Genomic DNA, 12,629 nt, shown 5'->3' on the forward strand with positions numbered 1-12,629 from the left:
TAATCATTGCATATTTAAAGAAATTTTTAAATAACAAATATACCCCACATAGTTTACAAAATTACAATCATTGCCCTTGCATTATTTTTTTAGAAAACTAATGAAAATAACTTGAAAACTTTGAGTTTTAATGATAAGGACAAAATAAAGAGTAAAGTGAATAGTACCATGATTGACTTTTTAGTAGAAAAATGTGGTTTTTCGTTAAAGTGAACAGTACCAGGTGCTTTTCGTTAAAGTTCCCTATTTTTTTTGACAATTATTATATCATATTAAATATCATATCCTTTTTAGTTATTTAATATATTCACATCCATTTATATAAGGGAACTTTAACGAAAAGCACCCGGTACTGTTCATTTTAACGAAAAATCACATTTTTACACTAAAAAGTCAATCATGATACTATTTACTTTACCTTTTATTTTGTCCTTATCATTAAAACTCAAAGTTTCCAAGCCTTTTTCATTAGTTTTCTTTTATATAATGATATGCATGAAGCGCAGCAACACCAAACTAATATCATGATATTAAAGCGGTGGATTTCCATTTTAGAACACTCGGAAGAAATGACTTCAAAAACAAACCCTAATTACCACTAATTTCAGAACTAAAATACTGTCACGCCCCGAACTCGAAATTGGAAAAATAGCCCCGTTGCGTGACAAATCCCCGCTAATTTCAAATGATAAATTAACCAAAATTTAAACAATCTTGTAATAAAAACACGAACCTTTCCTTTTCCGAAAGGGAAATTTACTAATTTCCAAAGAGCTTACCAACTTTTTCCTTTGCTCTATGATCTATCTGTGAATTTACAAGACGATGTTACAAATTACAACACAGAACAACCCTGCATCTCGACGGCCGATATCCACGCTTGATTCACCCTTCCAATCTCAGTCACGTCAAAACGGGGGAACAAGCATAACATGCCTTCAAATTAAACCAAATCATGCATAGGACAATCAACCGAGTGAAGGGGAGATGATTTACACTTCACTCCAACTTCAGATTACCAGAAACCCCTGCAAGAACAATTCCCGTCCTTCATATGGTGAAAGCGGTTCGAGTCTCTTAAAACAATCTCCCTCCTAGATGTCCTGGAGATGAACTTGGCCATCTCATGACAGTCACCGCATACTCGTAGATTCTTCGTCACCCGTATGGTTTTCCCTGGTTGCAAGTTCAGTATCCCAAATGCTATGGCTAACTTCTCACTGTGCCCACAGAGGGCCACTTCTTTCTCCGCCTCATCTGCATTAATCAAAGCATACTGCATTTTCGGAGACTGGCCTTCTTCCTTCATCTTCAATCGTAATCTCTTCAATAGGGACTCTATCTTCGCAGCTTGTGGGTGTGAACTGTCTCCAGCGACAAAGATTTTAACTTTGCCTTTGATCTCTATCCAACTACAGCCTGGATTCTTTTTCAAGCCTCGCCGAGTGATCCTCTCCCTCAACATTTTCACTTCTTCCCACTTTTCTGCCTCTGCATATATGTTCGCCAGAAGCACATAATACCCTGTGTTTTCGGGCTCTAGTTCAAAAACATGTTCAGCGACTTTCTCCGCTAGTTTCACATCATGGTGGATCCTACAACCACAGAGCAAGGAACCCCAGATTGTTGCATCTGGCTCAATCGGCATTGTCTTGATAAATTTATACGCCTTGGTTAGATTCCCCGTGCGGGAAAGGAGATCCACCATACAAGCATAGTGCTCTAACTTGGGAACAATGCCGTAATCATTTCTCATAGTATCGAAGAATCTCCATGCTTCATCGCGTAATCCCGAATGACTGCAAGCATAGAGTATCGAAATGAAGGAAACGCTGTCGGGTTCTATTCCTGCTTTTCTCATCTCATTAAAGGCAGCAATAGCTTCCCTTCCAAATCCATGCATGCCATATCCAGCAACGATCACAGTCCAAGAGATCAGATCTTTTACGGGAATAATGTCAAAAAGTAATCGTGCAAGAACTAGCACCCCGCACTTGACATACATGTCAACAAGTGCATTGGCAACATGCCGTTCAGAAAAGTATCCATTTCTCAATATATGACCATGGATCTCTTGACCTCTATTTAGAGCTGCTAGGCTGGCACAAGCCGGAAGGACACTGGCAATTGTCATGCTGTCAGGTTTTGATTTCTGCATCATCTCAGAAAAGAGTTTAAGAGCTTCATTTGGAAGACAATTTTTTGAGTAACCTCCTATCATGGTATTCCACGAGACAATGTCCTTCGCAGGCATACGAGAAAAAACTGAGTGAGCATCTTCCATGCTTCCGCATTTTGCATACATATCCATGAGAGTATTACAGACATATAAACTCGAGTCCATGCCATGTTCCTTAATGTAGTTGTGTATATCCCTGCCTTTCTTCAATGAGCCACTACTAGCACATGCATGAAGTATGCTCGTGATTGTATAAGCATCTGGATTAACACCATCCCTTTCCATTTCAGAGAACAATCCGATTGCCTCATCTGAAAGCCCTTCTCGAATGTGCCCTGCTATCATTGAAGTCCATGACACAACACTTCTCTCACCCATCTTCTTAAAAACCTGGATTGCACTACTCAGATCCCCGCATTTCGAATACATATCCAGAACATTATTACAGAACATGACATCCTCGTCAAAAGAAGCTTTTATTGCATACGCATGAAGCGCCCTGCCCAGCGAAAGATTCCCACCGGCTACACAAGCCATTAGAACATTGATAATGGTAGCCAAATCCACATCTATCCCTAAAGAAACCATCTGTCTGAAAATCTCAACCCCCTTCTCTGCAAGACCGTTAGACACATACGCACTTATCATCGAATTCCATGATATAACATCTCGATCGCACAATTCATCGAACACCTTACGTGCATTCTCAATTCTTCGATTCTTAAAATAGAAAGCCATTAGCGAATTTCCAACCGTGTTATCAGAACCGAAACCCAATTTATACAGATATCCATGAATCCATTCGCCTTCCCGCACACATCCAAGTGCCGAAAAACACTTCAAAACACATGAAAACGTATACGAGTTTGCTTGGATGCCAAGCTCCTGCATCTTCCCAAACAAGTACACACCTTCCCTGAAATTACGAACCTTCGCATACTCATTAATCATAAGATTCCAAACAAACACCTTCCCATTCGATAACTTATCGAAAACCCGCCTCGCTTCTCTTAAATCCCCACATTTTACATACATAAACACAAGTTTTGCACCCAGTTGCCCATCAGCTTCCACACCATTGTCACAGATAACTGAGTGAACCCTTTTCCCGTCTTGCAGGGACATCATTCCAGCACATAGCTCCACGACGGAGCAGTAAGCCTCCAAGTCAAGCTCGGATTTTTGAGCCCCGGACACCATTTCCATGGCGGATTTCAGATTACCCATTTCGCAGTACTTGTTAATCTTGGCGTTCTTGTCCGCAACTCCGGTGATGGCGGGTGCGGCGAGAGAGTCGGAGACGCGAAATCGGGCACGAGAAAGGCCCGAATTTGGAGATAACATAAGGGTTTTTGAAGAGGGTTTGAGGAAGATGTAACCATTTGAGGGTCTGAAAGATTTTGATTTGTTTTCGTGGCGAGGAAGAGGAGGCATCGACAACAAGTTTGGCGGTGCGGTTGTGGCCACCATCAACATAGCTCTCTGTTTCTCCGTGAAGTGTGGACACCGACCAAAGCCGCGCGAAAATTTCAACTATTCGGAACCCGGAAGATAAATTTTTAAATAAATAAAATAAATAGTGGCGCGTGGTTTACAAACGCCTCAAGAAGTTGTGGACAATTTAAATAAATAAAATAAAATAAATGGTGGCTCGGTCTGAGTATTTTATTGTCTGGGATTGTCAGTCTTGTCGGAGAGGGATTCAAACTTTAGTGCGATAATTTAAATTACTCTCATTTACAAAGAGAGATTCAAACTTGAGTGCAAAAGGACAGACACGCCAACTCCGTTGACTAACTTGAAACAAATAGAAGTTTGGATATTTGATATCAGGAAAATGAACTTGTTGTTTGGTGGCAATAGACTGAGGATCATTTTTTGATGCAGCTTGTTAACTTTGGCTTGAGATTACAGATATGCCTTCACCACCTTTTGAGCCGCGAAAGGAGCTTCACTTGGCTGTCACCTGCAGCATTGCGTCTCAAGGGAATGGAAGGCACCAACCTCCTCGGAGACGATCAGAAAGGAGGAGCAACAAGGATGGAAGTAAGAAACGGGGATCCAGAAAATCGAATGCATCGAGCCAGGAAGAGATCATTACTCTGTTCCGACGGATACAAACTTCGATCTCAAAAGAAGACGCTGTGGAGGATGAGAAGATTAGCTCCGTTGACTTCGAAGATAGGCCGCAATCTGATTCGATTCTTCGGGCTCTTCACGGTTCAAGGAATCCAAAAGTTAATGTTGATGAGATGAACATCTTGTTTGATTCCTTCGTACGCAACTTTTGCAACTAGACATGCTCATTTTTCGTGGTTAGGTCGGTTGATGGCAGTGTGCCAACCTCCTTGCATCCATGTTCGGAGTTCCGTCCCCATAGATTAGAGCAGTATAGAATATCAATGAAGATAATTACGATGATTAGATTTCTCATCTTTCACATACTATTTCTTGATCAAATTATAATTACTGCAGGCAAAATTTTGTGAAACGATCCCCAATTCCACCTCAATCAATCCCAAGGTCGAAGTTTCTTGAGCTGGATAACGGAGCAACACCTTCAGCGACCAGAAGGTCCGGAACCGGGGAATTAGATTTGGTAAGAGAGGAAGAAATGAACCTCCCGAGCTGAAAGAAATCGCGAAGTCGAGAGGAATTAAAGGTTACTCAAAATTTCGCATTTACTTCTTCAAGTTCATGCAGTCGTAGATAGCCAAATGAACAAGCATTGCAGTGATAAATCCGGCAATAGCAAACCATCAGGGTTTGTTTTCTAACCCGAAAACAGCAATCACAAGTTCAGCCAAGGCGGTTGTAAAGTAAGCAATGAAACAAGAAATAAAACATGCTTCCCATATAAGCAAAAAGAGTTGTGAAACAAGCGAGCGTCAGATAGCTCTTAAGATCAAAAATACTCGCACATCGTCTAAAAGAAAATACTAGCTCTTACTTGGAAATCGGTAAACGGTAGCAACAAATTGCAAAACCTAAAACAAAATATGAGAGATTGTGGTTGATCTGTCTAGCCGGTAATATTTTGGGACTTGTTGAGGATGACTCCTTCATATTTGACCTGGAACCACTTCATCGAGTCCTCCTTGGTAACCCTGTGCTGAATACCAACGCGCGACTTGCATCTGCGGCGACGTCCCACACGGTACCCTGGGCGCTCTAGGACAACATAGAAGTCCATACCATAGATACCAGTAGAAGGGTCATACCTGACGAAAGAAGAACAATCTGGTAAGGGATGGGGTATGTAAAAAAATATCAGAAGATAAACAGATGGTAAAAATGAATCCTAAATATATTGCTTGTATCGCAAAGTAAGCATATTCGATTTCTAGAAATTTAACACCTTAGAAAGATATACACATGATTCGTACCAGTGCACAAGGCTCCCGCTTTACGCAGGGTCTGGGAGAGGTGAATGTCGGCTAACCTTACCCCCATTTATGGAGAGGCTGCTCCCAAAAAGATATACACATGATTGAGAGAAGATAAATACGACAAAAGGATGTTCTAAGGGAATCCAAGATAATCACAGGGAGGGCAAGGTACGCATATCGTTCTCACGCAAAACTGAAATTTTCAGAATCTGAACATAATCCAAATTACACCTAACAGTAGCTTATTAGTGACGTAACAATGCAATGTTCACCAGGGATATCTAACTCTATTTTTATGCTAATCTGCAAACATTTTTCCGGCCAATGCTATTCGGAAATGTAAACTGAATAGTGGTGGCCTAATTCTAATCCGATAGTAGTTAAAAGTAAGTTAATGATCATATCCAACGCCGATGTAAACGTTACACAACCTTCGCAATCTCATATAAGATATAATCTAAACCGCAAACACAAAACCAATCAACATACATTGCATTTTCGCAAAATCATTAAGCACAAATATTCAACAAAGAGAAATTCCATGAGGGTAAATGCCAAAATAAAACATAGAGAAGCACTAACTTGATTCCGAGATCAATGTGTTCCTGAATACCGAAACCAAAGCATCCGGTGTCGCTGAAGTTCCTGCGCAACAGCTCGTATTCCTTGACCTTCAGTCCACTCTCCAAAAGCTGCATTGCCTTTTCGCCACGGACAGTCACGTAGCAGGCAATCTTCTCGTTACGCCTGATCCCGAAAGACCTCACAGTGTATCGAGCTGCACAGAATCACAACTCACAAATAAATACATGAATAAATAATACAAAATATACATATATATATATATATATATATATCAGAGATAACCTAATTCAATCACCTTTGGAGAAGACAGGGGTCTGGCCGCTGAGCTGCTCCAAGACCTAGAGAAAAGGGCAAAATCGGAAATGAAATATCAGTATCTACGATTTTGGATGACTTTCTGGGTTTTGGGGGGAGGGGGGTTGAGAAGCAAGTAAAATGGGGGAACCTTGGCCGCTCTGGTAAGACGATCGCCGCTTTCTCCGACGGAGATGTTGAGGACGAGCTTCTGAACCTTGATTTCCCTCATGGGATTCGCCATCTTGCTCTCCGACGCCTGAAATTCAAAACACCAAAGCAACAAATTCATCAGAAATCCAAACAATCATGAGAGAGAAGGAGAGAGTTGGAGAGAGAGAGAGTGAGAGAGTGAGGAGAGAGAGAGAGAGACCATTGTGGGATGAGTGTTGTTGCAGAGAAGGCGGAGAAGCAGCGGAGGTTGAGAAGATGGAGTACAAATAGGAGAAGCGAGGGAGCTAGGGTTTATATTTCTCATTTGGGCCGGGTCGGAACCCTCATTGGACTTCAATCCGAGAGTTTTTCGGGCCGGAAGTGAATATCTAACCCAACACTTTTGCTGGGCTCGTGGGTTTCTGGCCCAGCAACATTTATATAACAATATTCAAACATAAAACTTCTCACTTACAAACGAATAACAACACACTTGACCAACGTTTATATTTATTGAAGAGGAATTTGGAGAAATAGTTACTGAATTTTAACACAATTAGAGCTTTGGTCCATAAACTAAAAGTGTGTGATCATTGGTCCATGAACTTTTTAAAATGTGGAGCAATGATCGTTTTCGTAAATTCCGTTATTCCATCCAAATTAAAGGGCAAATAAGGAAAGAATGACAGAGGGGAGGAGTGGTGGGATTTTGTAGAGAGAGTAAAGTAAAGATGTTTAAGTGAAAATCTTGAGGGCTTAGTGGAAATCTTTGGATTCAAGCTCATTATGATCCACTGCAGTCCGGACAAAATATTTAACGGAGTTAACGAAAATGATCTATCTATTTCTTTGATCTCAATGCTCACATACACTAGTCTGGCTGTTTCTTCCCACGTCACATCCTTGGAGGCTTCCTTCCCCTCTCTCCCTCTCACTTGTTCGTGTTTGCAGGTTTATTTACTTAAAGCTGTCGTACGGACTGGAGTTCGTGAATTTTGTGCTAGTGATCTCTTGGCGTGGAGGCAAAGATACTGGAAAACAGAAAGAAAATGGTCGCCTTCTCTTCCGGTATGCTTGGATATACACAAAAGTCATGCTGCATCATGCATCATAAGTCTCTGTAACCTAACATTTGAACTGATGAAAGTGCAGAATTCATGGAAATGTCTATTCAATTTCTCACTTAAAAATGGAGCCTACAACAAAGAAAGAATTACAACCTTTTCCCTTTCTAATTTCATGTCCTAGCTTCTCGTTTTTTTTTTTTTTTTTTTTGAGCTACAAAGGCAAAGATCTATGCCAGAACCACAAAAAGAACCTGAGAATATCACCGGTCACACTGAAAGAAAGCAGCAAAACAACTGCACTCTGCTCCTTAGTCTGAAACCTCTAGTCTTCCGGGCATACGCAGAATTTGACAGAGTGCTTTGCGAGTGAATGGAAGACCGGAAAAATCCAATTTAAAGCAACATGTCGCAATACTCCACGCGATGCACGCTGCACATGCAGCCTTGAAACATAATGCAACAGAAGAACCTTGAGATTTTATTCACATCCGTTTGCTGGAGCCTAGAACAGATTCACACGAAAAAACCATGGAAGTACAAAAGCTATCACCAAACATGCCATTATGAAGTTGCAAAATGGTTGTCCCCGCCAACAGGATGCATTCCTCTCCGATGAGTTATTACCGATATCAGCAAGCGTTGCTTCATGCCACTCCTCCATAAATCTGTTATTCCCATGACCGGTAATGTTTTGCGCAGTCTCTCCACATATTTCACACGTCCTGTATGAATAAAATGAGAAAGGAGTCGGCATAAACTCTAACAAAAAAGTTTAAACGCAGCCATAGCATTACTTTTTATAGTGTGTTCACTATGACATTGATCCGGGATTCGAAACAGAAAAAGAACCAAATTATGAATGAAAAACTAGACTACAGTTATAAATAGAACAAAGACCTTATCACCTGTGCAATCTATTTTACAAAACTAAATCTGATAAGTTTTCACTAACAATTCTTGGAGATTCAGTAACTCAGTTGGTTTCCACATTCCGAAAGGGAAAAGACCATCGAATTTCCAGTGAGCAACGAGGTTGAACAATTTAGTAACAAGTTGAAGAAAGAAGTCTATTGGGAATCTTCGTCTTAAGTCTAGATTTCAACAGGTATAAATAAGAATTACGATCTAGTTACGCAGCATTATGAACTCAGAAACATCAAACACGAGATACAAGACAAGAAAAACATAGAAACTACAGATAGTATAGCCGAATACAAAATGAAGTTCAAAGCGCACAAAGCTTAAAGCATATCGTCGAAATACATGTCTTGTTATAAAGATATGAAGAAAGAGTTACCTGTTTCCTTTTACCCTAAACCATGCTTCGGCACAATGACCATGAGCAACGCCAAGCTCATCTTTACACCCACAACCGAGTTGAATTAAATCTGCTGTGATCGAACTATTAGCAGTTCCCATTTTTCTCGGCGGTGAGATATCAGAATTTAGATGGCAAATCCTACAAACCCTTTCCCCGTCCCATTTATTACCAAACCCTCTACCACTCCCACACTTCATATCATTCACATATGAATCATTTTCTGCTTGAGGCACCTTCTTCTTTGACTCTTCCATTAATACCTTACTCGATCCCAATTCCTCAACCTTCGGAACCAATCTTCTGTTATCTCCAACTGCACTCCCAGACTCACTTGAATTAATGACAACCACGGTCTCAGATACATTCCCATCAACCGAACAGTTGGAGTTCTTATTAGCTCCTTGCTCAACTTGACTAGGTACCTCATCACTACCACGCTGGCCGCACGCCTCCTTATCATTCGGCTTCTCAAGCCCTTCTACCACTGCTTTATCAGACCCCAACTCACTCCCCAGTGCTTCCAAATCTTCATTTTTTCCGGTGACACAAACATCATCTTCGGATTCAATCACAATAACAGTCTCGACAACCGACCAAACAACAGAACTTTTCGACTTTTCACCCCCCTTCTGATCAACTCCACCCAACACCTCCCTCCTATCCTGCAAATCACATGCCCCGGCATCCATTTCTAAACATAAACTCTCTCTCTAACCTCCAAAAGACACCAACTTTCTCACACACCCAATTAACTCCAATAGTTCACACACAAATCCAATTACACAACCAACAGGCACATAACATTCTTATCTCTCTAAACCATAAGCAATGTGATCAAAAACCACTCCATGCGTGTGTGTGTATATAATATCCAATCATCAAATAATCGACGAATAAACTGTTAAAAAAAACAGAAAAATCCCAAGAGCTAAAAACCAAACCTTTATCCGTACAGGCCTGATCAATCCCAGAAAAGGAGCTGCAAAAAATAGAACTTTAAATCCTCAGAAACTAAAACATGGGAAATTTCAGATCTGGGATTTTAATTCTATACGATTTCAACTACACCAAGTATGTGCTTTCAAATACTAGAAATGGGGTTTTTGATCAAATTATATAACGTGCACGGAGGAAGGAGTAGGAGGCTGGTGAAGAATGCAAACAAAAGATAAAAACAGGATAAAAGAATACAGAAAGATTTAAGGGAAATGAATAAATAATAACAAGAAGACAAGGAAACTTGAATTTTGGATCGGTTGAGGAGTGCGGAGATTTATTTCTTTTTTTTTACGGAAGGTGAAGGTGCAAAGAAATTGAATAAAAAGATTTCTTTTGATTTGGTAGCTGGGGGAATTTAATGTAATTTTATTTGGACAGGAATTCGACTTGGCAGAGAGAGTGTTTGGGGTTGCGTTTTGAATGGGTAAACTTTTTGGGTGAGTGGCGCGACTTGAGGAAACAGAGGAGGAGTTTCCAAGGTGGGAAGGAAGTCTCCGGATAGATTCAACTGTTTGCGGAGTTACTTTCAAAGTTTGGTTAGACGTGATGTTTGTTCCCATTGGCAGAGCCAAGTACTCCTTGCCATGTCATTTTTCCTTTAAGGATATACCGGCAATGAGCCGCGTATGACTCCGAGTTGTTCGAGACTTAGAGTGGTACTAAATCGAAAAATAAGACGTGTATAACTCTTTGACGTAGAATTCTGTAGTGAGGTCTCCGTGCCTCTCACCTTCTATTGGATCTAGGTCAAAATTTTCCGTTTTCTTTGGGATAAACTGATAATAAGCATTGCGGATAACTCTGGAGGTAGAGTTTTGTAGCGAGGATCAAAGGGCTCCCGTTTTCTTTAGGCCATCTCCAATTGATGGAGGTTCAAGGGGCTACCTTTAGCCCTATAGCTTTTCAAGAAATTATATTTTAATGAACAGTGTCAGACCATATTTTATACCATCTCTAACTGAGGAGGCCAAATGACCAAGCCAAACATAACTCTTTGACAAAAAATCATCTCTAACTGAAGGGGCCAAAGGGTCATTGGTCAAATATAATTTATTATTTTAGTTGAATTAATATGGTTATTTTAATTGAATGGTCTGAAGCCGGGTAGCCGTTGGTATTCAAATGGGCTAAGCTGGAGGGCTGGTTGGCTGGCTGGAAATGGCCAGCCCGCTGGCCTGATTTGGGGGTTTTGGCCGGTGGGGCTTACAAGCCTTTTGGTCTAGTCCTCGGTTGGAAACGGTTTTTGTGTCATTCCGAACTGTTTTTAGCCCTATAACCTTTTGGCCGTATCAGTTGGAGATGACCTTAGTGCTTCCCGACTTCTACTTCTTGATGAAAACTTGTAGTATATATGTAGAGTTTTCCCGTTTTCTTTCTTTGGTTTACAAGTTAATCAGACTCCTTTATCGTGATGTCTGGTTGGATTCAGACAAAAAGACTAAAAATGGTGCACCAACCCTATTGACAAGAACATGTTGATGCTGCAAAGCGTCTAACTTGAGTGGTAGAGGGCTTTATTTCTCTATTTAAAAATATAACAAGAGTTGGATTAATTCTTAAATTTGTCATTGGCTCAAACTTGGGTATAAAGGTATCTCCTGCCTAAAATTAGGTTAAAATAATGCATATAAATAAAACCAATAAGATATGGTGCATTTTCATGAAATATAAGTGTATATACATTGTATGAGGTTGGTGGTACGAGGAACATTTTGTTGATCGGTCTAAGAATTATAATTGCAGACCTAAGATTTAACTTCCTTGAAAACTTCCTTATAAGACGGAATTTTAAATAAGATTGAAGCACAATTCAAAAGCAAATAGAAATTACAAGACATGTAGAGGTGGCAAATCAACCAATTGGATTGTTAATGAGGACCTGTTAAGAACGTGTAATTAGTAGCTTAATATTTAGGTTGCTAATTTCGTAACAAAAGCACTTCAAATTCAATAATTTAGAAAGATGGAAAAAATCAATTTATTTTGTATTTGAGAGAAGGGGCCAAGTAGATAGATGATGAGTTTTGTTACCCCTCAATCTAAACTTTTGAAGTATCTTTATATAAATTGTGAGGTGTTTGTTTTTATTTATTAACCTTGTCAATACGAGACTAAAAAAATAATCATATTTTCGAGTCTTTAATTAATTTGTATAAGAAATAAATATGCACCTTCCGGGTCAGGCTAACCCTAATTACACGATAAACAAAACTCACCAATCAATGACATACAAAATGCATCCAAGTTATAGTATGTTGAATGTCTATTAACCAATTGGGTGGAGCTGACTTTACTTGGATGGTACACAACAACTCTCTTATAAGGTATAATATGAAATATATATCTTTAACTCAGGGAGGTTTAAGCTTAAAATACTTGAACATAAGGTAGTTTGATGAGATACTAGGGGGAGGGGGAGTTGATTTGTAGGAAAGAAGTTAAGTAGGGTTTGTTTTTTCTTGGATGGTACAGTTACCCAACTAATTGACAATAATTAGTATTATCATTAGCTTAATTAGGGTTAAGATAATCAGACCTTGTCGGGTAAACAATAAGCGTCAATATAATTATCTTCTTTTGTCCTGATAGAAGTAATACTACTTGTTTCAAGAGGCATTATCTGATTAAGATATACAACGCCC

General features: G+C 39.8%; 3 protein-coding genes across 3 annotated transcripts; all 3 read right to left on the reverse strand.

Moving 5' to 3' along the window:
• Positions 1–720: 720 nt before the first annotated feature.
• On the reverse strand, positions 721–3,717 carry LOC103429686 (pentatricopeptide repeat-containing protein DOT4, chloroplastic). Its single transcript, XM_008367818.4, has one exon. It carries the CDS (start codon positions 3,653–3,655, stop codon positions 1,016–1,018), a length of 2,640 nt encoding a protein of 879 aa, XP_008366040.4. The 5' UTR covers positions 3,656–3,717; the 3' UTR covers positions 721–1,015.
• Positions 3,718–5,006: 1,289 nt separating this feature from the next.
• On the reverse strand, positions 5,007–6,974 carry LOC103429685 (large ribosomal subunit protein uL5z). Its single transcript, XM_008367817.4, has 5 exons — positions 6,821–6,974; positions 6,599–6,706; positions 6,449–6,491; positions 6,151–6,346; positions 5,007–5,400 (listed from the first exon to the last, which is right to left on the reverse strand). The coding sequence occupies exons 1-5, from the start codon at positions 6,923–6,925 to the stop codon at positions 5,202–5,204; spliced, it is 651 nt and encodes a 216-aa protein (XP_008366039.2). The 5' UTR covers positions 6,926–6,974; the 3' UTR covers positions 5,007–5,201.
• A 780-nt stretch (positions 6,975–7,754) lies between these two features.
• LOC103429684 (uncharacterized) lies at positions 7,755–10,563 on the reverse strand. Its single transcript, XM_070806580.1, has 2 exons — positions 8,965–10,563; positions 7,755–8,389 (listed from the first exon to the last, which is right to left on the reverse strand). Exons 1-2 carry the CDS (start codon positions 9,675–9,677, stop codon positions 8,170–8,172), a joined length of 933 nt encoding a protein of 310 aa, XP_070662681.1. The 5' UTR covers positions 9,678–10,563; the 3' UTR covers positions 7,755–8,169.
• Positions 10,564–12,629: the final 2,066 nt, after the last annotated feature.

This window comes from Malus domestica, chromosome 10 (assembly GCF_042453785.1).
Source record: "Malus domestica chromosome 10, GDT2T_hap1".
NCBI lineage: Eukaryota > Viridiplantae > Streptophyta > Magnoliopsida > Rosales > Rosaceae > Malus > Malus domestica.

What these genes read in the sequence shown, in the direction of transcription:
- LOC103429685 (XM_008367817.4), bottom strand. Translation starts at nt 6,925, where the DNA reads ATGAGAAATATAAACCCTAGCTCCCTCGCTTCTCCTATTTGTACTCCA. An exon ending in ACAACACTCATCCCACAATG is followed by an intron (nt 6,707 to 6,820) that starts GTCTCTCTCTCT and finishes TTTGAATTTCAG; the next exon opens with GCGTCGGAGAGCAAGATGGC. An exon ending in GACCCCTGTCTTCTCCAAAG is followed by an intron (nt 6,347 to 6,448) that starts GTGATTGAATTA and finishes GATTCTGTGCAG; the next exon opens with CTCGATACACTGTGAGGTCT.
- LOC103429684 (XM_070806580.1), bottom strand. Translation starts at nt 9,677, where the DNA reads ATGGATGCCGGGGCATGTGATTTGCAGGATAGGAGGGAGGTGTTGGGT. An exon ending in TTTAGGGTAAAAGGAAACAG is followed by an intron (nt 8,390 to 8,964) that starts GTAACTCTTTCT and finishes TTATTCATACAG; the next exon opens with GACGTGTGAAATATGTGGAG.
- LOC103429686 (XM_008367818.4), bottom strand. Translation starts at nt 3,655, where the DNA reads ATGTTGATGGTGGCCACAACCGCACCGCCAAACTTGTTGTCGATGCCT.